This window comes from Sander vitreus, chromosome 8 (assembly GCF_031162955.1).
Source record: "Sander vitreus isolate 19-12246 chromosome 8, sanVit1, whole genome shotgun sequence".
Lineage (NCBI taxonomy): Eukaryota > Metazoa > Chordata > Actinopteri > Perciformes > Percidae > Sander > Sander vitreus.
In genome coordinates, this window is record NC_135862.1 from 23,601,011 (window position 1) to 23,627,348 (window position 26,338).

Below are 26,338 nucleotides of genomic sequence, written 5' to 3' on the forward strand. Positions count from 1 at the left end.
GCAGTACACAAAGGCAGTGTGGTTGTTATAAATGAAATGTAAGGGGATAATAAAGCAGGTTTGGATATGCTCCTGACTTTAAAGAGGAACTTCCCCATGGTCTAAGACAGTCTAACATATTAGTAAACATGAACCATGAGTTGAAATGAGTGATGTCATCAAGCATAAAGTGTGGAACTGCTCCAAAAGCAATGAATTGGGAAAGACGGTATTCAGTAGATGACACTGAGCGCACCCAGGGGAATATTCTGAGAACACTACAATAGAATCAAGTTCATTTGGGTATAAAATTGAAAAACTTCTGTGGATCCACAAAATGCCCTCATTCTCTCAGTCTCCCATTCACTGTCTATGGAGCAGCTCCAGACTCTATACTCTGGTTTCTGGCTTTGAGAGAGAGTGTTCACAAATATGTTCACAAATATTGATTAAACTTTGTTAGGCCATGGAGATAACATACTGGAATTCTTAATTTAGGTGGTGTTCTCCTTTAACAATAGCACCCTTAAAGCTGCAGTAGGCAGAAAGCAAAACAAACGCCAACATTTTAAGCAGGGTGAGACCTCTTTGTGCAGCTCTCCCCTCTCTGTCTGCATGTGTAGAACAGCCAATAGGAAGGCTCTCCCCCTCTGAAATGACTTATGATTGGCTAAAGCCTCCCGTCACGGGCTAGATTTTCTAAAGCTTAAATACAGAGCCAAGCGGAGGCACAGAAGTCTTGTTAATCTCTCAGACCACTTGAATTACAATATGCTAAAAGGTTATTATGGAATTTTTGCCCAAACGATGTCAAAAATATACAGCCTACCACAGCTTTAACTCAGGAAAACACAGAGCAACAGAGAGTGAAAAGCTAATGGGAAAGACAAATCCCTTTTTAACAAGGTCTCAGGCAACAACAAAAAATGACAAAAATAAGATGTTAAAATTGTTATTGGACCACATAACGTAGATGTGTGGTGGGAGTCAGTGTGGTGACTGTGTGTGATGGGACTGTGTTAATCAAACACACATAAATGCACACACACACACACACACACACAATCGCTCTCCCACACATACTCCTCGAAGGTCCCCAGTGACGTTATCCCCTTTAAATTAAAACATAACAGTTAAAAGTAAAGTAATAGTCTTTCTATATATAGCAGGTTAATATTACTATGCTTGTCTCCATGGTAACTAGGTTGAGAGACAGCCGTTCTAGGATCGGAGGAGGCAGGTAGGACTGTTGTAAGAGAGGCTGAAGATAATACTGCCATATCTTCGTGGTAAGAAGACGAGTGTGAGACTACCATACTAGTGGGGTAGTAGGGTGATAGCCATGTGAACCAGTTGTCATGCTAACAACGGTGCGGTAGTGTCACACTGAGATGAGGGTTGAGGGCTGGGGATATGGCAGTGAGATGTGTCCATGATCACTCATGGCCGGAGGGGGGAAGGCCGTTGCCACCTTCCAACCCTCGCGGCCGTTCACTGCGGGCATTGCGGCACCTCACGTTCTCTTCCTGGCCACCTCCGCATCCTGACACTCAACGGCCGACAGCGCTATCAGCATCTGGGCGGCATAGTAGGTGGCCATGATGATGGCACGCGAATGGGGCACGGGGAAGCAGAACTTGTTGACGGCGATGGTCAAGTCAGAGACCATAAAGAGCACGGCACCCAGGCAGGAGCACAGCTTGGTCCAGGTCCACAGGTCGTTGGTCAGCTGCAGGCCTGCGATGGCCCTCCAGCCCATGAAGCCAATCAGAGCGATGTAGACGGCCACCAGGTAGGTGAAAGGGCCAGACAGGTAGGGGTATAGCAGCATGTAGCTCACAGAGGACACCGCAGTGATCACCAGGCCAGCAGACACGTTAACAGGCTTCATCCCAAAAGCAGATGAGTAGAGGATGTGGGTGATGGCAAACATCAGAAGGCCTGAAAGAAAGATCATTTATGTTCATTACAACTTGGTTATTACATGATGGTCAAAACTACAAAAATAAGGCCCAAATTGAAGGAAAAAAACAATGAGACTTGAGAATTGTAACAAAGCGACTCAGTGTGGGAGGTTTTCTCTTTACCGTGGACGAAGTAGCCCTGCTCCTGCCAGATGAGGAAGGCATCACCCAGAGCAGAAAAGATGAGGCCAGCCAAGATCTTGCGGGCATTGGAGTGAGCACCGAGGAAGCTGAACCCATGTGCTAGTAAAAACACCCAGAGGCAGAAGATGGGTAGACATTTGATAAGTGCGCTGAACCAGGATGGGCTTGAGGTGGGCAGCCACAGGACAAAGTATACACAGGTTGCCTTAAAGAATGGCACCAGCTTGGGTCCTTCACTCTTGACCTAAAAGCAGATTAAATATTTCCATTATTAATTTAGTCATAACTGGTTACACTTACATGAGGTGATTCTATTCAATGAGCAATGTGACACTGTTGTCATTCTGCCTCAAACTATATTTATGAAAGGGGCTCTCTGCCTTGAGATACATCACAGGAAGCAAAAACCTCAAAACAGTCAGCACCGAGTGTGTTTGAGGTACAGATAACAGTTAACATCTATGATTAAAAGAGGAAACATAAGTAGCAAACTGTAAGTACTTCTGCTTGTTTGGGAGAGTGGTTTGGACTGGAACAGTCTTCAGTCTTGCTTTGTGTGGTCACTAGTTTACATCACTGTCTCAGACATGCACGTGTTTTGTGGCTGAAGCGAAACAGCAAGTAGAAGAGGAAATGCAAAAGGCTCCACACTGTTCCCTTGACTCCCTGTAACCTTTTCTTCTCTTTTTTTTTGACTCTCTCCCCATCTTGTTTTTGTTTCTCCTCTTCTCCTCGTCTGCTTCACCTTCTTCTTCTTCGTATCTCATGTTCTAGAGAACTGTGCAGCATATTCAAGTCTCAATTTTGTCTTTCAAGCTGCGTTACCAGTCATATTTCTTTCTGTCCAAATACATGAGGCCCAACAGGGTCACAAAAATACAAAAAACAGGGCTAGAAAGAGGTTTCACAACACCTCTAGAATGACCACCCACCTATGGTTCTGAGAATTGCTCTCACTAAACGCACTACCCCCATTGAATCAAAATGAATGGAAAGACCTGCGCCTCTGCCCCAACGTCTAACGGCCGTGTGAATGAATGCAGACTTAGGGTTCACTAGAGCTAAGATCACCGGAGGAGAGATGGGAGGATACGAGTAAAGACAGAGAAAGGAGGACGGAGATGGGGTCAGGGAAAGGGTTGAAAAGACTGGGCTGCCTTTTGATGTCCCAAGTGACTAATTTCCAGTGGCCCTTTTGCAACCCTCTCCACAAACATTCTGTGGTAAAGTAAAATGATTCAAATAAGCAATGCTCCGATTGCAATATTCACAAAACAATAAGTAAGTAGGGCAGACAAGAAGAAGCAGGAGGAAACATGGGGAAGTGAAGCTTTAGGGGAGGGGGACAGTGTGCGGGTTGGCATTCATATGACAGTTGGATTTGGGATTGGACAAGTGAGTTGGGGGGGGGGAGGAGAAAACAGGGGGTCACTCTAGTTCATATGGTTTATGCAACCTGGAGGAGGAGAGGAAGTGGGAGGGCCTGATTGTACAACTGCTCCATAAAATAGCGGGCCAAATTACCGTACAGGATTCAGTTAAAAGGTTTGACCTCAAGCCTGCCCTGGTGTAGGTGATTTGATTAACACAGCTGAAAAACAATAAGGATTTAGGCTAACACACGAGTTCACACATGGTCACAAGCATGTTGAGACAAAAAACACAAGCTTGGTTGTTATCTAATGTGTTTTAAGCTTTATGTCCCGCATCATAGAGTGACCAAAACAGGATTACTTCATCTGTGAAATATTGCCAAGTTAATTCATATGTTCCTCTTCCGTCCTTCAATTCCGTACTCACAATCTCGCTTCCTCCTAAATAGAGTCCAGATCGGGCAGAATTTTTCTGATGTCCGACAGAACCGTGACCGAGCCCGGCCCGAGCCCGACAGGCATCAAGAGATTTATGTCCGAGCCCGACCCGAGCCCGACGCCGTTAAAATCTCATTTTTTTCTCATATTAATGACACATGTAGGCATACGTTTGTTTGTGTGGAAAGCTTTTATTAAGCAACTGTAGGCATTCGGAAATGTCAACAGATGAGCGCATCAGCGCACACGGGGCAACAAGCTCACGTTAATAAGCTGTTAAAATGTTCAATGTGTTAACCTTCACTGCTTGCTTTGTTTCCGACCGTGATCAGAAAACCAGAGGAGACTCGGTACCTCCAGGGCACTCAAGTTTTAGCTGAACTATGCTAGCTCTCTGCATCATTAAGCTCTGATTGAAGAGCATATTAAGCTCCAAAATGACTCAGGATTGGCCAAGAATGCAGACACCCTGTTGTTTTGTGTGCTTTCATGTTAACTCAGATGTTCCACTGTGGGGTTTGTTTTGGTACGTGTTCAGAGACAGAAACATTTCATTTTCAACTATGCTCCCAAAGTGTGGATAACCATTTCCAAATATATCAAGGATTTTAGTGAACAATTTAAAGTGACAGCTTACATCGTTATTAACTAGTGCTTTAACGTCTCAATTGTGTTTTAAGCCCCCAACGTCTCCTTCCAGGCAGCGCTGCCTGGAAGGAGACGTTGGGGGCTTAAAACACCGATAAACGCTTTAACGTGCTATGTTTCACCATCTCTGTACCAGTAATTAGTTTGTCTTTTCATCGAGATTTTTGGTGTGTACTTGTTTATATTTCCATGGCTTCTTTCTGACACTGTGTGTTTCATTTTCTAATTGGTCTTACACAACTTAGGGCAGTTTCAATCTTTTTCTTGTAAAGTTTGAGCTGTCTACCGAAGTGGCACAAAAAAAAAGGAATAACAGGTTTACCACCATCATAAGAGCCCAGAGTGTAATCTGACAAGGCTGAGATAAGTATCAAAATAAGCTGCTATAGTGGCTTTAGTTTTTGTTTTGTTTTTTACAAAAACAATTATATTTTGCTTTTTGCGTACATATACAATTGAGATATCATGTCTCGTCCAGAGGAATCTCCCCACTGAGGCAAAACTAAAGCTAGGTGTATAACGTGAACTAATGCACTCCTATTCTCTCCATTATTTACTTTCAATGGCCAAAAATGTGTGTGTGTGTATGTGTGCGTGCGTGTGTGCGCATGTGTGTGTCTGTCTATCCCATTACGGTCAAATGGGTGCCAAGCAGAGGAGATAAAACTGGCAGGACTCTCAGACTAGCCAATATTATAATGCCGTGTATCAGGCCCCTGGTGACTTCTTAAACAGGACACCCAAAAAAAACACAACATATTGCTGCTCAAAGGATATGTAGATCACTGTCTAATAGGAGATTTGGAGGGTGAATACAGATTTTAGGGAGGAAGGTGGGAGAAAGATACCCATAACCTTTGGTCCTATTCATGCTGCGTTTGAGCCATGCTTTGCCGTTTCCCTTTTCCACTGTTGTTAATGTTAACTTACTGTATCTAAACAAAAAGAAAATGACTGCAAGTAGGACAGAGACTAGATTAAAACAGCACTGAGTGCATGGGGCACACCTACGCCCCAAATCATACAAAAGCGGCTCTTTCAAATCTTCCAAGTAATGTTTATTTCATTGTATCATTAGCTGGAATGAAATCTCCAACAGTGTTGAACAGAATCTAAATTATGAATATTATTGTTTTTGTCAAATAATCACCTACCATCGCTGCTGTAATATCTGATGTAATTGTTCTTCTCTGATACACTGCATCACAGTCTTACATCAAGAAGGCCTCATTGCATGGTGAAATTCATAAACTGGTCTACAGTGGATATAATGGTTTTCATTCTCTCGGGCTCAGCCGAGTTCTCCTGTTCAGTGTCTTGTACCTGAATGAGATTGTCGGGGGTTTTGCGACACGGTATCGCCTCGGCTGTAACTTACTCCACTCACATTGATTGAGGCGTCAGTTTGCCTGCAGGGACACTTTTTTTTTTTTTAGCTTAATTTACCTTAACTGAACAGCTTCGGAGTCATTGGAATGGTTATATGACTTTTTTCGAGTTGAATGGTGGTCGTCTCGCTTCCCCCTAGTGCCTTTGAGCTGAAAAACCACCCTTGCAACTTTGGCCCGGCGAATTGTAACGAATTGCTTCACGGCACTGCACACATACGCCCATTCAGGAACCGGCTAACAAGGTGGCTATGCAGTTTTTCACACTATCGTCATGGCTGAGCCGGCAAAAAAGAAGCAGAAAGCTAGGGAAGCATTGTCGGAGGAACAGAGAAAGAGGAAACGGCAGACTGACCGAGCGAGGACTCAGACACAAGTAAACATAGGAGCTGCCAAATATCTATTCCGAAGCTGTAGGGGGAGCTCTATAGAGAAACCTGCCAGCAAAAAGCGAAAACTGCATAGCGCCCCTTTAAGGGGACATTAGCTACGGCTATGATCCCTGTGTGACAGTCAGCTGTCGCCAGCATATAATAACACAACATACTGCTTCATTTGGGAGGCAAATTAAATGGATCACTGCACTATCATCTTGCCATCTGAATGATCACATTAAAAATAAACGCTGTTTGCAGGAGAGCTGTAGCACATACTGACTGGCTGCTAACACCTGCCTCTGTCCTCTGTAAAGAATAATATAGTAAATGATTGGCTGCATTTGCATGGTCACTAACAAGCAGTAGTTATTTTTTTTGCTGGAATGGACAACACAATGGAATGACTGCCTTTTCCAAGGTACCAAACAAACAAACAATTTTCGAATTATTTCGAACTACAGAGATGCAGTGCTTCTTTCGCTGTGTTAAACTACAAATCAATGTACGTTTCAAGCTAACAAGACTGTAAATACATTTGACTACTCTATTTATCTGTGTCTTGTACGTTTCCACCTGCCCCTTGCTGCTGCAACATTGTGAATGTCCCCATTGTGGGATTAATAAAGGATTTAGAATCTTGAATCTCGAAAACAAATGATGCAGAACTGCTTGAAAAAAGCTGAATACCATATACTGCATTATGTGTGTGAAAAGAAAATCCAAAATTAGCAATGAATATCCTTACATGTTTACAAATGTTCACACTTTTGTACCCGATTGAATGCATTGAAGCATTGAATGCCATCCAGCCAGGGTGAACTTCTATTCAATTTTTTACGGGTCATTCTAGGTGATACGCTAGCCGAGTGTCTATGTAAACATATGAAAGGACCTGTAAAGTCTTGTGTACACAATTTGGCAGAGGGGACCTGTAACATAAGTATGATCCTGGCAGGCACAGCTGGCGTTTGAGTCATATGACAAGTTATTTCTATGTAGCATAACACAACAACACTGCTGTTGGAAGGATCCCTCTTACAGTTGCTTTAACTCCAAGGATAACTTGAGGTCAGTTGCAGATGAGCAGTACAGCACAGTACAAAATATACGCAGGTGTTCTTCCACACAAAGGAAAACTAAAAGTTGAACCATGTATCTTTTTAACATCACCTTTTTGCTGAACTATATTATGTTTTTTTAAAGTGAGTATAATACTTGGTGCAGTAAAAACATGTTACATGGTACAATAGTCACAACAAAATGTTATTTAGAAAAGCCAAAAAGCAAAGTGAAGTGACCTACAGCAGGTGCAAAGTCCACATTAGTTAAAGTGCTGGTCTTTGCTCTGAGTGGCTGACTCTAGATAATTTGTAAAGGACCCAAGTTGATAAATTCCCTTAAGAGCAGTCCACCAAAAGTCTGTTCACCAGTTGTCATGGAGTGTGGCAGTCTTTATAAAAACCTAGTTTTAAAATCAGAAATACAAAAATCCTAAATATAGCTGCTTTTTAGGTAGATGTACTAAGGCCAATTTAAAGCAACATGATGATGATTAATTGGCTTTAATGGTTGTTTCCTGATGATCAAAAAGTCAATGTCATTTGCTTGCCCACTTTTGTTCTTTCAAATTGGAGGGAGAAGATGTGTGTCCTACTATACACTGTCCAACAGTGTTTTCACTCAGCATGCCTCCCTTTCACTATAACACTGGGGCCGAGGCTTTATAAGCTTTATAGTTAAGCAACCCCAGAACTTGCACAGCATCATCATCATCATCATCTCTAAGACAACCAGTTTGTATGGCAAGCATTCCTCCACACGGACTCCTCTCACTGCAATCACACAGGCTACATGTCAGGGTTTACTACAGGCCAAGTTGGCCCCTGCAAATGGGGTAACATTTCATAGCAGCTCTGTCAAAGTAATAGGATGCTATGGCCGGTTAAATTATGCATGTAGCTGTCACTTTTTTTGTCAAAATGGCCAATTTCCTGCAGTGGCATTTGGGTCAATTATGTAGCAAATGGATAGGCAACACAATAGAGTATATGTAGGCTATATGCATAGCTACAGCAAAAGAGATGAGAAGAAAAGTAGCCAAAGCAGAGCAATGCTCGACGCATGCGTTACTAGAGGAAAGGGAAAGATAAAAAAAAAAAAAGACAAAAATAGGTCGTCACATGATAGGTTTTCGTTTTTGTCAGGGGCTGCTTTTGAAAAATGTGTGATACGTGTTTTTTTCTGTTCGTGTAATATCGAGACGGAAACGTGTCAAGGAAACGGCAACGTAAAGTAAGTGTAAAGTTCCTGCTTTACACTTTCAGAGGAACATTGTGAATAACGAGGCAATAAGTCGCTGACTAGCCTAAAACCTGGGTGTCCAAGGGCACCTGGCTGAACATTTTCTATTTAGCGAACATAACGTTACATTCTTATTTACTGCTAATTCTCACCTAATGAGCATGCACTGGCCTTCGAATACAAAGTATGACATGCTATGAATAATAACGCAAATAAAATAGTGAATAAGTAACTCGAGGCAGTCGATAATGAACATATACATTATTGATAGAAACATTAATAAGGATGGATCATTTTATCTTCAAGTGTTGTTACCATGTAGCTAAATTAGCTACCCCTACCGCTACTGTTTAGAGGGAAAAATACCAACGCTGGTTTGAAGCAGATACTCACTACTGTTACCGGAGAAACCATGTCTCCCTCGGTGGTGTCCGTGCCGGTGAGAAAGGTCTTTAATATCAAAATGTGGCTTGGGTCCTCCTGTTAAGTTGTACTGTATGAGGGATGCCGATTGTTTTGTCCTCGTTCTGGTGGGCGGTCCGACGTCCAGTAGGAGGCGAGAGACTAGCCGTTACGTGAGCAGGGCTTTCTCTGTTGACCAATAAGAGCAGATAGTGTTCGTAACGGGGGCGGGTCTAGACGTGAGGAGCGCCCGGATAGGAGGAGTCGACCTGCTGTTTACATATCGGAGCAGATGGCCTTTATTTACATCTTACAGAAATAGAGCTCGTTGGTAACATTTCTTTCGGGCTTATTATTGAGTGTGCACCAACAATCCTTTGTTAATTGGTCAGATTAGCCGTTAGAAATTAGGCAAAAATCTTCGTCACATTTCACATAAACGGAGACCATGAGTTATTAAGACATTCCTTAATTCTATTCCGATGTCTAAAAAATTGGCATGTATGAATATGTATTCTTTTTGATGTTATTTAGGACACCAAAAACGATTGTTTCTGTGCCTCCAAAACTGGGGGAATGGATCCATGTGTGGAAGAAACTGCCTTGAATTGGAAAGTAGCTTCTCAAATTCAGTAATATACATATATGTATATATTTTGATGTAGACTCTACTTTACTGGAGTAATTCATGTTAATCCAACTTTAGACTTCTACACATTTCAGTTATTTGAGTTTTTATTCCACTTCATTTATAAAATAAAGTTAAGGCACAGCTTATGAAATATAATACAATATTAATACCTACACAGGACATCAAGTAGGCTATTTAAAATTAGTATCGACCAGCTGCAATAAATTGCTCTATGGGTGCTTTGGTTATGTAAGCTATATGGTGTAGGTCTACATAACAACTTACTGAAAAAGGACATTCTGCATAATCATTGCTTTTATAGTCAAGTATGATATACTGTATTTGAAAATGTGTCTGCACCTTACTGTAAGTTTAATTTTGAATGCTACTTGTAAGTACTACAGTATGGTAGTGCTACGTACTTTTCCTTCAGTAAAAGGTCTAGGCTACAGGAAATACTTCCACCTCTGGAAACCATGTAGCTGTAACAGTTCTAGCGTATTGTTAGCCTAATTGCCTCAGACTAACATGTAAAATGTTGATTTGATGAAGAAGATCCTGTGGTCTAGGGCTAGGCGAAATGTGGAAATGCCAGTCACACAAAAAACCTGGAATACATTTTCATGTCATGGACCGGACTAGTGAAACTACAGTGAAGACGTGAAGTCACAAAAAGCCCTTAGCTAATTAGTTCCTAATCTGTCAGAGATATATCCTACATTCACCGATGAACACCAATCTTGGTAGGCTATATATTTGGTCTATATTTAAACTAAATATAGCCTACTTTTACACATGGTTTGCTAAACATTAGGCCTGTCATCTTTAATATTTCCGCCCTTCCTAACCCTGAGTAGCTGTCTCTCAAGATAGATCACCCTAACCCCTCTCTAGCCATTTTAGATAAGAGGGCAAATGGAGTGTCACCGTAGTAGGCCTACAATACGAGTATATTAGTCTACTCATCTTGCACATGCCTAAAAATAGGTTAAATGTAATATTAAAACTCCATTGAAGCCAGTTGGTAGCCTACGTAAGTATTATTGTTTAGGTCTATGCAAAAATCCACGTTTTGACACTGACAGACTGACTGAAATTATCGTGATTTCAATATCGACCGAAATAATCGTGATTATATTTTTTTCCATAATCGAGCAGCCCTACATCCCGTGACTTATCACACATTAAACGAGTAGGTTCCACTTATTAAACCAAATATGTATTTTCTAATAACATTGCATTACAGGGTAATATTGTGCTAAGCAAAACATTAAGACCGAAAACTTATCAAAGTTGATGCATTTACTGACTCTTTGTAATCTCGCAAAGACGAAAGCACACACAAGTGAGTCCAAAGGAGAACTCTTTGGACCCTTTAATTCTTCCAGAGACGTTTAGAACCACAGTTTAGAACCAGTTTTTGTCAGGTTCAGAAACTGAACAGCTTTTTAGTTGCAGGAAATATCTATCAGAGAGAAAGGACGTGGTGGAAGAAATGAAAAAATTAGGGCTAACATGAGCAGGAGTAAAGTGTGGTGGATGTATGGGCAGAAGATGATTGGTCAGCTTCTTCTTCTTCTTTGAGGTTTGTTGGCGGTTGGCAAACCACGATTTGTTGCATTACCGCCACCAACTGGTATGGAGTGTGGATTAGAATATTACTGTATATGAACAATATAAAAAAAAAAAAAAAAAACTATAATGATACAAATAAATAAATAACTACACTCATATCTTCTCTATCCTAGGGGTGACAGAGAGGAGGAGTATCGGAGTCTGGTGGGGGATTTTGCTCTCTGGTGTCGCACTAACTGCCTACAGCTCAACACCTCTAAGACGAAGGAGCTGGTCATTGACTTTGGGAGGTCCAGCCCAAGACCGCGACCGGTCCTGCTAGAGGGAGCTGAGGTGGAGGCTGTGCAATCAAACAAATACCTCGGCCTGTGGCTGGATAATAAACTGGACTGGACAAAACACACCAGCCACCTGTACAGAAAGACACAAAGCAGGTTGTACTTCCTGAGGAGACTGCTGTCTTTCAACATCTGCAGCAAACTGCTGTTGATGTTTTACCAGTCTGTGGTTACCAGCGTCCTCTTCTACACTGTGGTGTGCTGGGGGGGGCAGCATATCAAAGAAGGACTGGATAAACTGATCAGGCGTGCCGGCTCTGTGGTCGGCATGAAGCTGGACTCACTGGTGACGGTGGCAGAGAGGAGGACACTGGACAAACTGCTGGACATTACTGACAATGCCAGCCACCCCCTGCACACCGTCATCAGCAACCAGAGGAGCCTGTTCAGTGGAAGGCTGCTCCTTCCCAAGTGTAGGACCAACAGACTCAAGAACTCCTTTGTCCCTCATGCCATCATACTCTACAACTCCTCACTCGGGGGGAGGAGGAAATAGAATAAATAGGGTAAAGAGGACAGAACAGAACAGGAAGGAAGGGAAGGAGTGGTAGCCACTCACTCATCTACTCACATACATACCTGGACACTCTAACTGCTCTTAACTGCTAATTTATGCTAAATGTCATTTATTTATTAACTGTACAATAACACAATACCATACATAGTCCTATATATCTATATATTTATCTTTATTTATCTGTAGTTTATTGCTGTTTACTGTTTGTTTACTTTTTGTAAAAAATATTTAGCTACAAGTTTATTGTCATTGTTATTCTTATACTGTATTTTTTTTATACCTCTTTATTTAAAGAGTGTTTTGTATGCTGCTAAAATCTGCTGCTGGAAATCTAATTTTGAGTCATCCCAAAAGGATCAATAAAGAGAAGTCTAAGTCTAAGTCTATTAATGTGTCTAAGATAGGCTACTGAAATACTTGATAAAACTCAAGTTATTTTTTAGAATAGGCCTATCTATTAGATCACACTGTACTTTTATCTTTGTGAGGTTTTGAATCAAATGCCTAATTTCTTCCTCACATTTCTGACATTATAGCATATGCTCTATTGTTTCGTCTTGTCCACAGTAATCACATCTAGCCTACCTGTATGCTTACGTATTTTGAACAGTGTTCTGTTGAGTCCAATGTGTCCAAATCTAGTATTATTGTCTCTTCACACCTCATTTCTCCCAGTTTCCTTTGAACGACACCGTCCTGTCCCCTCTTCCTCCTAATGCTTATTTTCCAACGTTCCTTCAATCTCTGTTTAATACTGCTCTTAACTTCTGTTTTGCTGAGACAAACTGCAGAAATAATGCTCTCGATGATTTTGTATCCTCTGTCTGCTGTACTGCCAACAATATTAAATTGTGTCAACATCCGGATGATAAAGAATACTGGACACTGTAGGAGTTAACTCACTCCAGAAGATGGCAGAAGTGCACCATTTTGGGATGCAAGCTGCCGTTAAACCCCAAAGAAGAAGAAGATTGAGGAGAAGAAAAATCTTCTATCTTCCTCGCTTTCTCTAACGTTACAAATAGCCGGCTTAACATTATGGCTGAGTTTGTAGTTTTTCTTTCTCTCAATAGGCTTTAATCGTGCGGATATTTGAATGGATTTGGCCTTAGTTTGGTGTGTTATATCAGCACAAAAGTTCGTCTTTCCGGGCTTCTTGGTTGGCTAACGTTAGTAAACGTAAGGTTAGCTAACGCTAACTTCGCTAGCGTGTGTTACCGTAAGCTGATGAAGTGAAGTAGCGTTAATTGTTTGATATACATTTTTTCTTCCAACGGACTGTGTTTGATCAAGTTTATTCATTATAGCTATTTAATTGTCATTTCGTAACGCAAAATCCCGAACCAACTTAACGTTACATGGTTTGTTAGCTGAACGCTTAACGTTAGCTTTAGCACGGTAGCTTTAGCTAGCACTCCTGGTTGAGTCTTGCTTGCTTCATTTCAAACAGCCAGCGTGCATCACCTGCTGCCAAAATGATGGACTTTGACAATATATTGGACATCGCCTCGCAAAACCAAGGCCTCAGCAGTGTACAGGTAAGTTAAATACTGTCACTTACACTCAATTTACTCAGGTTAAGCAGTAAAATTGGATTTGTGGCCAATCTTGTGAGCACACAAGTGCCAGCTCATCCGTCAGAGAGGATGAGATAATGACGTTACCGACACTGCATGCTAGGCAGGCGTCTACATAGACCTGTGGGCCTGTCTTTTATTTTTTATATATATTTTATATTTGATATTTCCAATCAAAAGGCTTCTTTAGACCAACATATCTGATATATTATCTCCCTATTAACTAATACATTTAAGTAGACAACAAATAGTAAAGAGATCTGTGTAACTGCTTCAAATTCACTACATTTTCATGTATTATGTGTCCCTCTTTTTAGCAGAAGAGATACAGTTTACAAACTGGACCCCCCAAAAAGGACCCGCGGTCGAAAGGTGTAAGTTCTTCTGCTGTGCAGGCGCTTTTGAAGAAGCAAAAGACTGATAACAAAAAGAAAGGTAACTTTAAGTAAATAACAATTTGACAGTCATATACATACTGTACAGAATGCATTCTTTATTTATTATTTTGATATGTATCCCCTTTTTTTTTATCAGAAATTCTAATGAAGAAACAGAAGGAGGAACTACTAGCAAAGAGGGTTGAGTTGAAGTCGGACCGTAAAGCACGAGCCATGGCTTCCAGAACTAAGGACAATTTCAGAGGCTACAATGGCATCCCAGTGGTAGAGCTTCCTAAGAAGAGGAGATCGAAACATGAAATGCAGGAAGATAAATCGATGGAGGAAAGATTTAGGAATAACTCAATTGACCCAGAGGATGATGAGGATAACTATGAGTATGAACAGACAGATTCAGAGCCGGAGCAGGAACCAGAACCGCGGAGACCCGGGAAAACCACAGGTTCTTCTGGGAATAGTAGTAGTAGTAGCAACAGCAGCAGCAAGCCCTCATCTAAAAAAACCAGTGGGCCACCTAAGCCTGCTCCACCTCCCATGAACTTTGCAGAATTACTCAAATTAGCAGAAAAGAAGCAGTTTGAGCCAGTTGAGGTGAAAGCCAAGGTAGTGAAAAAAGATGAAAGGCTCAGAACAGCTGAAGAGATAAGGGAACTGGAAATGGAGCGCAAGGCTAGGAGGCTGGACAGAGATTTAAAGGCAGAGAAAGAGAGAGACGGCAAGTCTCAGTCTAGCACTACTTCAACAAAAAAAAACACTTTCGAGAAGGAGCAGAAGAACTGCAAACCACAAAAGAACTCTTTAGAAAAGCAGAGTCTTCCAAGTGGGTCAGGGAAGAAGTTGCATCCAACGCCGACTAGTGATAAAGGCCAGTCTTCTTCCAAACCCTCTTTTAGTGACAGAGAAAGAGAGAGACCCAAGATGTCTCACAGCGATAGAGACAGATCCAGGACAAGTTTGTCTAGCTCATCTGGTGCCATGAACAGTAAAGTTCCTTCGAAAGCCGCGTCTTCTCAGGTTTCAGCCAAACAAGGGGGCCTTAAGCCCTCGTCAAGTCATAAATCCAGCACCGCAAGTGACCTTATCCTCAAAAAAGAAAGCTCATCAAGAGCCTCAGGTGTTCCTGGGACCAGGGCTCCTGGAACAGCTGCAACAGGCCAACGATCTCAACATGGTAGCTCCCAACAGACCAGGCCCAGTCAGGGTAGCTCATTGAAGCAGGGACCTATAGTCGGCGGCCACAAGTCGGGAAAGGGAGAACAACTAAGGCCTGGAAATAACTCTGTTGTAAAACCAAGTGGTATTTCAGTGATGAGACCACCATCGGGCGGCCCTCCTAAGGCCGGAAGCCAACCTCAGTCAAGACCTGGAGGCACGCTCCAAGCTAGAGCAGGTGGTGTAGCACAGGCCAGGCCTGGTGGGAGTGGCCTACAGGGTCAGCCTCGAGGTGGTGGACCCCGACCTCCAGGGATTGGACCTGGTCGGCCTGGTAGTGGAGGACCAGTACTTGGACGACCAACTGGCAGCATGGGATCAGGACCTGGAAAACCCAAGTGCACTGTGGTGTCAGAGACCATTTCATCCAAGAATTTTGGTGGACCCAGACCAGGAGTTCCTCCTCGGCAAGGCGTGCCACCTAGACCAGGGATGCCACCTAGACCAGGGATGCCACCTAGACCAGGGATGCCACCTAGACCAGGGATGCCACAGAGACCTATGATGAACAGACCACCAGGTAAGAACCAGATAGAGTGTAATGTTGTGATATTACCAACCAACTGGCCTTGTTAATTGTTAACTTTGAGTACACATTTCAGTTGTAGAAACCATGTCAATTAACAGACATTAACAGTATTATTGCTGAAACTAAAATACCATTAAGGTTAACATAATAAGGATACAAACTAATAAAGACGAAGACTGACTTAGGCAAATGTGCTTTGCCAAATGGGTTCAAATCAAAGCAGTGCAGTAGGTGGGGTAAAAAAAGCCTTTTTGTAAGCCCCTTTCTACTCGCCTAAATTTAGTGTATGCTCTTAACCAGGGCAACATAAAAGAGAGCATTTAAGTTTGTCTTGCTCAAGCACGTTGTTGGGCACTGCAACTTTCTGTTTTAGGGAAATCACTTGATACCATCAGATAATATCACCTTCACTCTACATGCTTTCATAGCAACATATTTTCTATGGTCACTCGAGCAAAACAAAGAATTCTGAAAGTTTGTTTTATGTGAAATGTAATAACGGCAATAATATTGTGATATTAATTCCATTTTTACACATGACAAAACAAGAACAAGGTATGAAAATGTTTTCCATATGTATTCACAGCTCATACATAGTGCACTGTACCAATTTTTATTGTATACACAATAAAGACACTAAGCATTTCATTTCAGCTCATAACACACATACCCCAATATCAACACTTTACAATGAACTTTGTCCAGCAATGCATGCAATGCATGCAACGCATGTTTTGATGTAATATCGTATAATAGAATGTAACAAACAGCCTGAAACAACACAATCAGTATTACAGGGTAAAGGGTTTGTTTGCCAGACTGAATGAAGTGCGTCAGCAACACTCCGCCGCCTTTGTCGTTATTCCTGGGTCAGAGAGCAGCTATCTTTCCAACACAGATAAACAAAACCTACTTTCAATGTCATTAACCATGTAACATGAAATTGAGTTTTGTAAACTCAGTAATTCTCAAAACGTCCCCAAGCAAGACCAAATATCCGCTTTATGTAGTACGTTTGTATTTGTGTCTAGTCAATACCCATACTGGAAATTAATTTCTGTATTTATTATCCAGGTACAATGTTGGGACCTATCACCTCTGCATACAAGAGGAAATACGAGGATGAGGAAGATGAGTATGACCCAGAAATGGACGATTTTATTGATGATGGAGATGACGGGCAAGATGACATTTCCAGGCACATTAAGGAAATCTTCGGCTACGATCGTAACAAGTAAGCGGTGTCCTCAAATATTTAAGTTACAAGTCATTTTACTGTATTGTGAATTCTATATGAGAAGACCTTTTATTTATTTTAACCTCCTCAGATACAAGGATGAAAGTGACTATGCGCTTAAATTCATGGAGAGCAGCTGGAAAGATTTACAAAAAGAGGAGGCCAGGAGGTAAGTCGAAAATAAACCTCACAGCCCTTAACCAAGGGGTGTCACGATTGGATTTTAAATTGAAAGTTGTTTGAAATTAGCTTTTTGATTTCAACTATCGAAATCAAAAGCAGGAATTGCAGATCCTGCTTTTGAGTTCAAGTATTGAACTCTCCATCCCCGCCTATTTGCCACGTCCACAGAAATAAACAGACACGGCGTAGTTTACTGGCTGGTAGCATGCAGCTAAATACACATGGTAAAGTTAGCTTATCGCGAGCCTGCAGCTTGCGTTTTCATACACCATGGCCGTAGCGCGAGATAACGGAGAAACAGCAGAACAAGGATATCCTCCTGAAGTCACCGGTGTGGCAAGTGAGTTACGGAAACAAACAACGTAGGTAAAGCATGTGGGGTCATACGGACTCCTTTGTGCATTCATGTGCATCTTGGTAAATTTATGGCGCATTCAATTGCACTTAATTTTGAGGAACTCGCAACGAAGGTAAAACATGGACTCCATGGTGCATTCATGTGCATGTTGTTAAACTAATGGTGCATTCATTAGCACTTCGTTAATTTTGAGAAACTCACTGTTGTTGTAAAGTACCCTTATGCCATCTAGTGGCAGTTAATGTGGCATTGCAGTCACCGCTGAAAAGAAAATGTTTAAATTGAAGACAAAAAATCAAATCGTGACCTTAAAATCAAAAGTCAAATTGAATCGTGGATTTGGAGAATCGTGACACCCCTATTAACTATACATATGCACTTTTTGTACAGAGAGCTGTAAAATGTATCCCCTTTTTATACAACGTTATTTGTTTTGTGTCCCTGTGCTTTGCTACTTTAGCCTGCGAATGGCTGTACAGGAAGATCTGGAGGAGGAGAAAAGAGAGCAAGACGAGCTGAAAAGGCAAGATGCCAAGAGGAAAAGAAAGAACTGAAGCCCCTTTGTCGTTAAGATGAAAAAACAAACAAAAACAGTGTCCTGTAATACAGGACGGGGTCTGCCATGAAGCCCAGTGACTGTGTCCACCTCTGTTGCCTCTGTAGCTTTCTCTCTGCATCTCTCCTTATGTTGGGACAAAAACTGAGTGGAGTGACACATGATGGAGGGAAAGGGAAGAATGTTAGTCGAAGACAACCTAAAAAAGACAAAATATGCACAAATCATTCTGGCATTATTTATTTGCAAGCTTTTCTTAAAAAGGAACTGAGTTGAGAAGAGGACTATGTATGGAGGAGTGTGAGAGAGATATATATATATATATATATATATATATCATTGATGGCAAGTGTTGATAAAATGCTTTTTCAGCAGACGTTGCGTATTTCTCTATACAAATTCTGATTGCAAAGTCAATTGAATAAGCAGAAAACAATACCACTTGATTTGTTGTGTTTCTCTTTAAAGGGAGTTGGAGAGAAATTATTGCTTAAAGGCTTTTATTTGTCTAGTTTTATGTCAATGTTTTCTCAGAGTATGACAATCTTAGTAATATATACAAAACTTGGGTGCTACTACAAATGTTGTAGAAAATGGTATGATTTTTGCTTAAAGCAATGGAATATGAAATATTGCCTTGCCATAAATTGTGTGGAGTATTGTTTTCAAAAAAGCTATTTATTTTGTGAAAGGACTGTTGATGTTTGTAGCATTAAGACTGTGAGCAGCAGGGCTAACGTTAGCATCAGGTAGGTTGTAGCAGAGAAGGTTTAGAAAGGAAATTGTGCGTGCCTTTTCTTCCCCCTTGGCTTGCCGTACCTGACTTAGGAAGTGGGCGGGCCCTGTCGCGTCGCACTCTTGAGAGTTTGCGGAAGTTTTTTTTTTTTTTTAAATAGTTAAAGTTGAAGTCAGCCGTCAAGAGGGTTAAATCAAAAAGAAGTGCTTTTGATTGTTGTACTTAATAGATGGACCTCCGTTCAGAGAAAATACAGCGGATCCTCTCCAAGGTTAGTTATTGACCAGATGAACAGCTTTGGAACGTGTTTGAAATGTAAACTGTTTACGTATCAGTGCCGGCGCTAGCACAGCAGGCTAACGTTAATACATGTAAGCTGCGGACAGCCTTCACCAAGTGGCAGAACCAGCTCGGTTACTTACATGTACTGGAGAGAGAACCATGGGAATAACAGGAATATGACACAAGGCGAAGACTAACAGAGAGAGATTGATTTAGGAAATCATCACAGGTCGGTTTCGAACAGTGCTGGAGGAAGTACTGAATCTCAGTACTTAAGTAAAAGTAGAAATAACCAGAGACATATTTACATTATTAAAAGTAGAAGTACCACTGTGACAACCCTACTTTAAGTAAAAGTAAAAAGTACCTGATTTTAAATGTACTTCAAGTATTAAAAGTAAACCTACTTGCATAACGATTTATTCTCTTAATGTCTATATTCTGAGAGACATTAAGAGAACTGTTTAAAAAAAAATGGGTGGGGTGAATCTGTAGGTTTTTCCATCTCCCTTACAGTGTTCCGATTAGCAAAATTGCAAATTTTACCGTCCAGACACGTATACATACATACATACATACATACATGTACTGTATATACAACTTCATCTCAGCAACCACAAACGAGTCTGGTCTTTTTACCCCCGGATATTAGTACAAATTCCATGATGTTGCTGTTGAGGAGCTGCAGAAGATCCACCGAGGCTACCCTGGCATACAACCATTCACAGGCACATACAGTGAGTTTTTCTTGGGAATCAAACTTCATTCATCTTTTGTAGCTCTCTACATACATCACATCTGTTTATCGCGGATAACCGACAGCTCGTGTTGTCTATTTCAGCATTTAGTGACGGAACCCAAAAAGATCTCCTGAAATTAATTGGTAACATCCCTGTCAAGTATGAAGGTAAGGCGGACCTATCACTAGAAATGTACAAAGACTCAGTCTGGGAGAAAGGGACTTATTGTGTCAGTGGGAACTAATGCCAGCCTTCTCTATCTTAAGGCCGCTCCTACAACTTCCCCATCCAGCTGTGGCTGATGGACTCATTCCCCTTCACTCCTCCTATATGTCTCCTGAGACCAACCCCGGACATGGTCATCAGAGAGGGCAAGCATGTTGACGGAGGAGGACGGATCCACCTGCCGGGGTTGCACAACTGGGATTATGTGAGATGTTATACTTTCTGCATGAACTTTTAAAAATTGCATTGAAGAGCCTCTCGAGGTGTTCTCATCAGTCTTGCTGCTGTGTGTTTTTTTGTTGTTGCTCTGTAACAGCCCAAGTCATCCGTGGTTGGTCTTCTGACTGAGATGATTGCCAAGTTTGAGGAGGATCCGCCACTGTCCGCAAAGAGCACAGCAGACAATAAAGACCCCCATGAGCTCCTGGCTTTTGTTTCTAATCTACAGATCAATGACGGTGCTTAATTTCGATATGCAGCTTCACCGTCCAATAATCGGATGATTGTGTGTTGTCGTTAGCATAACTCGTGTCTATTTCAGGTGGAAGCAGACATCATGATCAATCCATTAACAAAGTCTCCGTTATCGGGGGAGGAGATTTAGGAATGGCATCCGTGATGAGCATTCTATCGAAGGTTGACCTTTTACACAATATGTCCACTTGAATTAAAAATGTCAAAGTGTCATATTCTGGCGCTGAAATGTCTGTTCTAATTTCCATACAGTGTAAAGTGGACAAACTCGTGTTCATTGACGTCGCTGAGAGTTCCACCAAGGGCGGCAGTACAGATCTAGAGATTTTCAGTCTGCCCAAGGTTGAGGTATCCAGAGGTATGTCAACTTTCTGCGCCGTCACACAGTAATGTTAGTAGTGCCTCTCGGCTGAGTCATCGCTGATGTCAGATTGTTTCGAGAAAGGGAGCACGCTGGCATTGTGCTCAGAGAGACTCTCCTTGATGACTCGCCTCTATGACGGCAGGCAGTCACTGAATTCCAGCCAGCTGCAGTTCTGTAGCGGACCCTGAACTTTGACCTGTCAGAGGCGATAACAGAAAACAATGCATCCACTGGGGATTAATGGAGACTAAACACGGTGTCTGTGGCTAGAAACAATTCTCTGAGCTTTGGCTGTTTCTCTACAACAGGGATCTTCAACAGGGGGTCCGGGACCCCTAGGAGGTCCTCAGAGTTAGCCTCGAGCTGCTTTCAAGGCACCTAACCCTAACCAGTGCCTAATCCTAGTGCCTACCAGGCAGCGCTGCCTGGAAGGCGCCGTTGGGGGCAAACAAACACCGATAAACCCAAATTATTGTTAATTGTTTGTGATTTTTTTTCAAAAAATGAAAACGTCTTAACGTGACTCCAACATATTATTAGCATATAAATCAGGTTATCAGTGTAAAAAACCAACCATTATTGATATGCTTACTGGTCTGCAGGTAAGGTAGTCACTAAGGGAGCCATCCACAGATGCCACATGTATGTTCAACATTAAAAACATGATTTACAAAATCATGCCAACAATTATTGTTTTAATAGCTTAGTATTCTATTCACTAAAAAGGTACGGATAAAGGCTTTAGGCCGCCCTACGGTACTGTACTGTATATGTTGTCGGGGGTCCCTGCTCCGTCTCCCTTTTAGTTAAGGGGTCCTTGGCTTAAAGAAACGTCGAAGTACAAGGTTTGCTGTTAGACGTGTGTAGGAGTTAACTACTGATAATTCTCCTTTGTTAGATTTGTCAGCCTCTGCAGGCTCCACGGTTGTCGTGGTGACCGCGAACGCATGGAGCAGCGAGCAGTCGTACCTGAGCGTGGTTCAGACTAATGTGGACTTGTACAGAGGAATCATCCCAAATCTGGCACGTCTCAGCCCCAACGCAGTAATGCTCATCGCTTCACAACCAGGTTGGTGTTGGAGAAAAAGACCCCTCTAAAGAAGGGGCTTCATTCACTTGTTGTTGTGTGTGTTTATATCATCAACTCTGTTGATGATCTTTTTTTCCCAAATGCCAGTGGACATCATGAGCCATGTTGCCTGGAGGCAGAGTTGCCTGCCTCCAACGCGGGTGATCGGAGCAGGGTGTAACCTGGACTCTGCGCGACTCGGTCACATCCTGGATATTAACTTGAACACTCACAGACCAGCCTGGGTCATAGGAGAACTTTCAGACAACAAAGGTGAGCCCGAAAGGACCAGTTTAATCAGGGCCGATTCTAGGATCCGACCTTTAAGCCCCTAATGAGAATGTGACACGGATACAGTGCCTTGCAGAAGTGTTAACCCCCCCAGTCATTTCACTGGATAACAATGAATATATGTATTTATTATTACAACAGTGTAAGATAAATGCAAAATATTGAACATATGAAAAAAACAAAACTAAGAAAGTCCCTTTATGGACTACCAGAATCAAATGAAATGAGGTGTAAACAATAAATAAATAAATAGCAAATAAAACTTTCCTCGACTGGGTTACAGGTGCATAGCATAGCAGGATATTAAACCTGTTTCTTTGAACCTGTAATTGTTTGCCCTCTGTTACTAACCGATACGTTTGCAAGCTCACACTGTGCATCTGTCTGAGCTCGAGTGAATGCGTTTATTTACTACACTTATTTTTATTGCTACTAACTGGTTTTTGGACTTTTTATTGTACTCACTGTAAAAGTTTGACTCCTATATTATATTAACTGTTAAAAGCCCTTCTAGGGCCATGGCTATAAAGACTGTGATACAGGCATCGGATTGTTCTTTGTGTAATAATCTATGTTATGCAAATAAACAGAGGAAAAAAAAAAAAAAAAAAAACTAACTTGAAGCACTAAAATTGATTCTATAATAATTCGTTTTTTTATTAATATCATTTTTAGGGGGGCTATGATGAAATTTAGTGGGGCTTAAGCCCCCCTAAAAAGGGTCTAATATCGCCACTGAGTTTAATTGTCATTAGACAAATCCCCGTCATTCATTGTTTGTCATCTAACTTTTTATTTGTTGTTCTGTTTTGTTATAACCAGCAATGCTGCACTACCTGCTGATCTCATATGTTCTTTCCATTCTCGATAAGTCTTTGTGAAGGGCCTCGAACGACGCACATGATTCAGCTCGTCAATGTTTTTGTCTTGCAGTTGCTGTGATGAGTAACACCGGCCTGAGCTCCAGTGCGCAGCACGAGATCGCGGCAGGATCCAGTGCTACGAAACCATTGTTAGACAGGTACTGGCACAAATTAGTGTGTGAAGAATTTACAGTTTGTAGATGAGTCAACTTGATCCAAAATTGTGGACACAGTTTAAGGAAGTGTTAGGGATTTAGAGAATTAGATTAGGGTTAGAAATTGTAACAACACAGGTACCTCTCTCCTTGATCATGCTTGACCAAATTATGTTTTTGTTTTTTTTATATTCAAATTTTCAAAACCTACAAAGTACAATTTCTTTTCTGTGCTTGTAGAGCGTTTGAGATGATGAAGAATAGAGGCCAGCGGTCGTGGTCTGTGGGTCTGTCCATCGCTGACATCACAAACAGCATCCTGACTGATAAGATGAAGACCCACTCTGTCTCCACGCTGGCTCAGGTAGAACCCCCGAGTGTCTCGTATCTGTCTGCCTTGCTGTCATCATGTGTTATGTGTTTCCCTAAAGCCCCTGACACACCAACCCAACGGCCGACCGTTGGCAGAAAAGGCAGCCGGACTGATCAGTCGGCTCCCCAAGGTCAAAAAAGTGCCTCAGAACACACCGAAGCGACGCCGACTTGAGCGTACTTGTACGTTCTGTGCGTGCGCGAGACGTAATAAGTCTCAATAACAGCAGGCGCTAATCTGTATTGTCGCCCAAAAAATGAAAACCGGCAGCTGATTGGACGAACGCGTCACGTGGGTCTGGCTGCTCCCGGATTTTTCAACCGGGCATAATGGCGGCTTGTTCAGAATACGATCTCATATTTTACGAAGATAGTTCACCGAAACGTGTTTCTGAAAACATTTTAAGCAAGAAGTAGGCCGTGTAGTTGCTGAATCTGTCTTCATTTCAGATCGACAAAGGTCAGTTTAAAAGATTTTCGGCAGATTTTGAGAGACTTAGTCACGCTCATCCCGCCCGTCATTTCCGGGTAGGCACTCCACCAATCAGATTGGTGGATTGAGTCCGACTGCCCGCCCTCCGACCCAGCAAGTCAGGTCGGCCAAAATGAAGGCCGACAGCTCCTCCAACGGACGACGGCACGGAACAGACTCGAGTCACTGACCTCGCCAGACTTGTTGGTGTGTCAGGTTCATAAGTGTATGAAGTCAGTTGCCTCAGTGCTTGACACCGAGGTGAAGTTCTCATCCACAGTTGTAAGGGTGTCAGTGAAATCATCAAACTTTAATTGTGACATGTTAAAAGTGCTCATATTATGCTTTTTGGTTTTTTCCCTTTCCTTTATTGTGTTATATATCTTTTTTATGCATGTTATATGTTTACAAAGTGAAAAAGCCCAAAGTCCACCCCAAAGGGACTTACCATCTCCAACAGAAAACACTGTTCACAAACTGCTCCAAACAGCTCTATTGTAGTCCAGCCTTTACTTCCGTAACAAACGCTCATCACGTTGTAACACACGTTATAATGCTCGCCTAGCTGCTAGCGTGGCACACACTCATACTGTGCTTCTGACTGGCTAGTAGTCCTCACCTAGCTACTGCGCATGTGCGACTCCCAACAAAGATGGAACAGAAGTGAGATGTCTCACTCTGTAGCTAAAACAGAGAGCTCAACACACAGGGTGAAAAGAGGAGCTGCAGCAATGTGCAGTACAACAGAAATATGGTGTCGTATAAAAATTAAACCATGCAAACCTATTCTGGTACAATCTCTAAATACAATTATGAACCTGAAAATGAGCATAATAGGAGCACTTTAAGACAATGACACCAGTAAAGCAACTGAAAGATAAGCTTAGGAGATGGAATTAAACTGTATCTTGTGCCTTTTGCGTAGATGACATGTATTCAAGTATTTTTTTTTAAAGGAGGTTTTCATTGCAATTTGATTATAGAAGATGTTCATCTGCATTCTCTGTTTGCTTTAGGGCTGGGGTGGCATAGGTGCAGAGGTGTTCCTCAGCTTGCCGTGCATCATAGGATCAAACGGTTCCACGCGCTTGGCCGGAGTGTCACTGGGACAGGAAGAAGACTCTAAACTAAGGGAAAGTGTCAGCTCCCTTTCTAACCTCGTGAGTCAGCTTACCATATGACGTCTATGATCGCAGTCCCGGTTTTGGTTGAGCTTGACTGCTGCTAACTGGCGGGGGCAGTTCTCCAGTCAACACACCCTCAGCAGGTGGACTGTCCCTGTGCTGCAGTTGAATGCATGTTCAGTTATGGACAGAATTGGTGTCTTAATTCTGTGTAGTTTATTCACAAGATTTGTTTCTATATTCTCGTTGGATACTGTGTATTACATGTGGGTGAAAGGAATCTGAAATGTCAATGTACAGATTGCATTTAGTATTTAAAATTGACCAGGACTGAGCGGTTGCTCATTGTGTCTCATGCAGAATTTGGAACATGAACATTTGGTACACGAATGCATGGTTACGTTTTTGGAAAAGCATCTTAAGAATAGTGATACTTGGAAGTTTTTGAACAACTATATTTCTGTCAGTAAATGAAATTTGGCCTTGACTACTTTTTTACCAAAGATGATGTACAGTAATTATGCATATTTTTGTACTAACATAATGCCTTTGAAAGAAATCAGGCTGTTGGCAGATAACGTGTGTGGCAGCATGGATATTATATTCAGTACAGTTGCTGTTGGTGTTGACTTAATAGATTGGCTCATTGATGAAGTACAGCTCGTATATTTAATGGCCTTATTTGAGATTTCAGATGTCTTTATATTTAAATAACCGTTTCTCTTACTCTTTTACTTTGTGTTAAATACTTTGTCTAAAATATGTACAGTAAGACTACACAATTTTGTGGGTCTGCAATAAATATCTGGAACCAGATGTGGATTGTCTCTGTGGGAAAGAAGACAATGGACGACTAAGGTTTATCTCTTTATAAAACTCAAATAAGTAGTTGCATAAATGTACATAAGCTTTGGTCTCAGCCCCGGCATCACTGCTGTCAACCAGATTCATAAAAGGAGCAGTGACGTACAATTGGTGGTCAGGCCGCACGACTAAAGATACTCCAGCAAGCCAAACATACTTGTGTGCAGGCCGAGATCCAAAAT

General features: G+C 41.8%; 3 protein-coding genes across 4 annotated transcripts; 2 read left to right on the forward strand and 1 right to left on the reverse strand.

The window, feature by feature from the left end:
- Window positions 1–418: 418 nt before the first annotated feature.
- On the reverse strand, window positions 419–9,148 carry tmem86a (transmembrane protein 86A). The gene is made up of 3 exons (XM_078257536.1): window positions 9,006–9,148; window positions 2,067–2,331; window positions 419–1,920 (listed from the first exon to the last, which is right to left on the reverse strand). Exons 1-3 carry the CDS (start codon window positions 9,024–9,026, stop codon window positions 1,493–1,495), a joined length of 714 nt encoding a protein of 237 aa, XP_078113662.1. The 5' UTR covers window positions 9,027–9,148; the 3' UTR covers window positions 419–1,492.
- Window positions 9,149–13,015: 3,867 nt separating this feature from the next.
- spty2d1 (SPT2 chromatin protein domain containing 1) lies at window positions 13,016–18,456 on the forward strand. Of its 2 annotated transcripts, none has more exons than XM_078257544.1 (6): window positions 13,016–13,613; window positions 13,973–14,087; window positions 14,187–15,782; window positions 16,866–17,025; window positions 17,120–17,197; window positions 18,030–18,456. In XM_078257544.1, the coding sequence occupies exons 1-6, from the start codon at window positions 13,551–13,553 to the stop codon at window positions 18,121–18,123; spliced, it is 2,106 nt and encodes a 701-aa protein (XP_078113670.1). In that variant the 5' UTR covers window positions 13,016–13,550; the 3' UTR covers window positions 18,124–18,456. The 2 variants fall into 2 exon arrangements, with proteins under 2 accessions (XP_078113670.1, XP_078113669.1); XM_078257543.1 differs by having other exon boundaries at window positions 13,017–13,613; window positions 13,970–14,087.
- Window positions 18,457–18,990: 534 nt separating this feature from the next.
- Window positions 18,991–26,108, forward strand: uevld (UEV and lactate/malate dehyrogenase domains). The gene is made up of 12 exons (XM_078257545.1): window positions 18,991–19,132; window positions 19,796–19,880; window positions 19,985–20,050; window positions 20,150–20,313; window positions 20,425–20,566; window positions 20,650–20,744; window positions 20,835–20,940; window positions 21,845–22,015; window positions 22,124–22,288; window positions 23,240–23,327; window positions 23,565–23,688; window positions 25,185–26,108. Exons 1-12 carry the CDS (start codon window positions 19,091–19,093, stop codon window positions 25,347–25,349), a joined length of 1,413 nt encoding a protein of 470 aa, XP_078113671.1. The 5' UTR covers window positions 18,991–19,090; the 3' UTR covers window positions 25,350–26,108.
- The last annotated feature ends 230 nt before the right edge of the window (window positions 26,109–26,338 follow it).

Bases quoted from the DNA above. Each gene is read 5' to 3' on its own strand.
- tmem86a (XM_078257536.1), bottom strand. From the start codon at position 9,026: ATGGTTTCTCCGGTAACAGTA. The intron at 2,332-9,005 runs GTGAGTATCTGC...ATCTGCTTTTAG, and splicing joins TGGTTTCTCCGGTAACAGTA to GTCAAGAGTGAAGGACCCAA. The intron at 1,921-2,066 runs GTAAAGAGAAAA...TCTTTCTTTCAG, and splicing joins GCAGGGCTACTTCGTCCACG to GCCTTCTGATGTTTGCCATC.
- spty2d1 (XM_078257543.1), top strand. From the start codon at position 13,551: ATGATGGACTTTGACAATATATTGGACATCGCCTCGCAAAACCAAGGC. The intron at 13,614-13,969 runs GTAAGTTAAATA...CCCTCTTTTTAG, and splicing joins AAGGCCTCAGCAGTGTACAG to CAGAAGAGATACAGTTTACA. The intron at 17,026-17,119 runs GTAAGCGGTGTC...TAACCTCCTCAG, and splicing joins TTCGGCTACGATCGTAACAA to ATACAAGGATGAAAGTGACT.
- uevld (XM_078257545.1), top strand. From the start codon at position 19,091: ATGGACCTCCGTTCAGAGAAAATACAGCGGATCCTCTCCAAG. The intron at 20,745-20,834 runs GTTGACCTTTTA...ATTTCCATACAG, and splicing joins TGATGAGCATTCTATCGAAG to TGTAAAGTGGACAAACTCGT. The intron at 23,328-23,564 runs GTACTGGCACAA...CTGTGCTTGTAG, and splicing joins ACGAAACCATTGTTAGACAG to AGCGTTTGAGATGATGAAGA.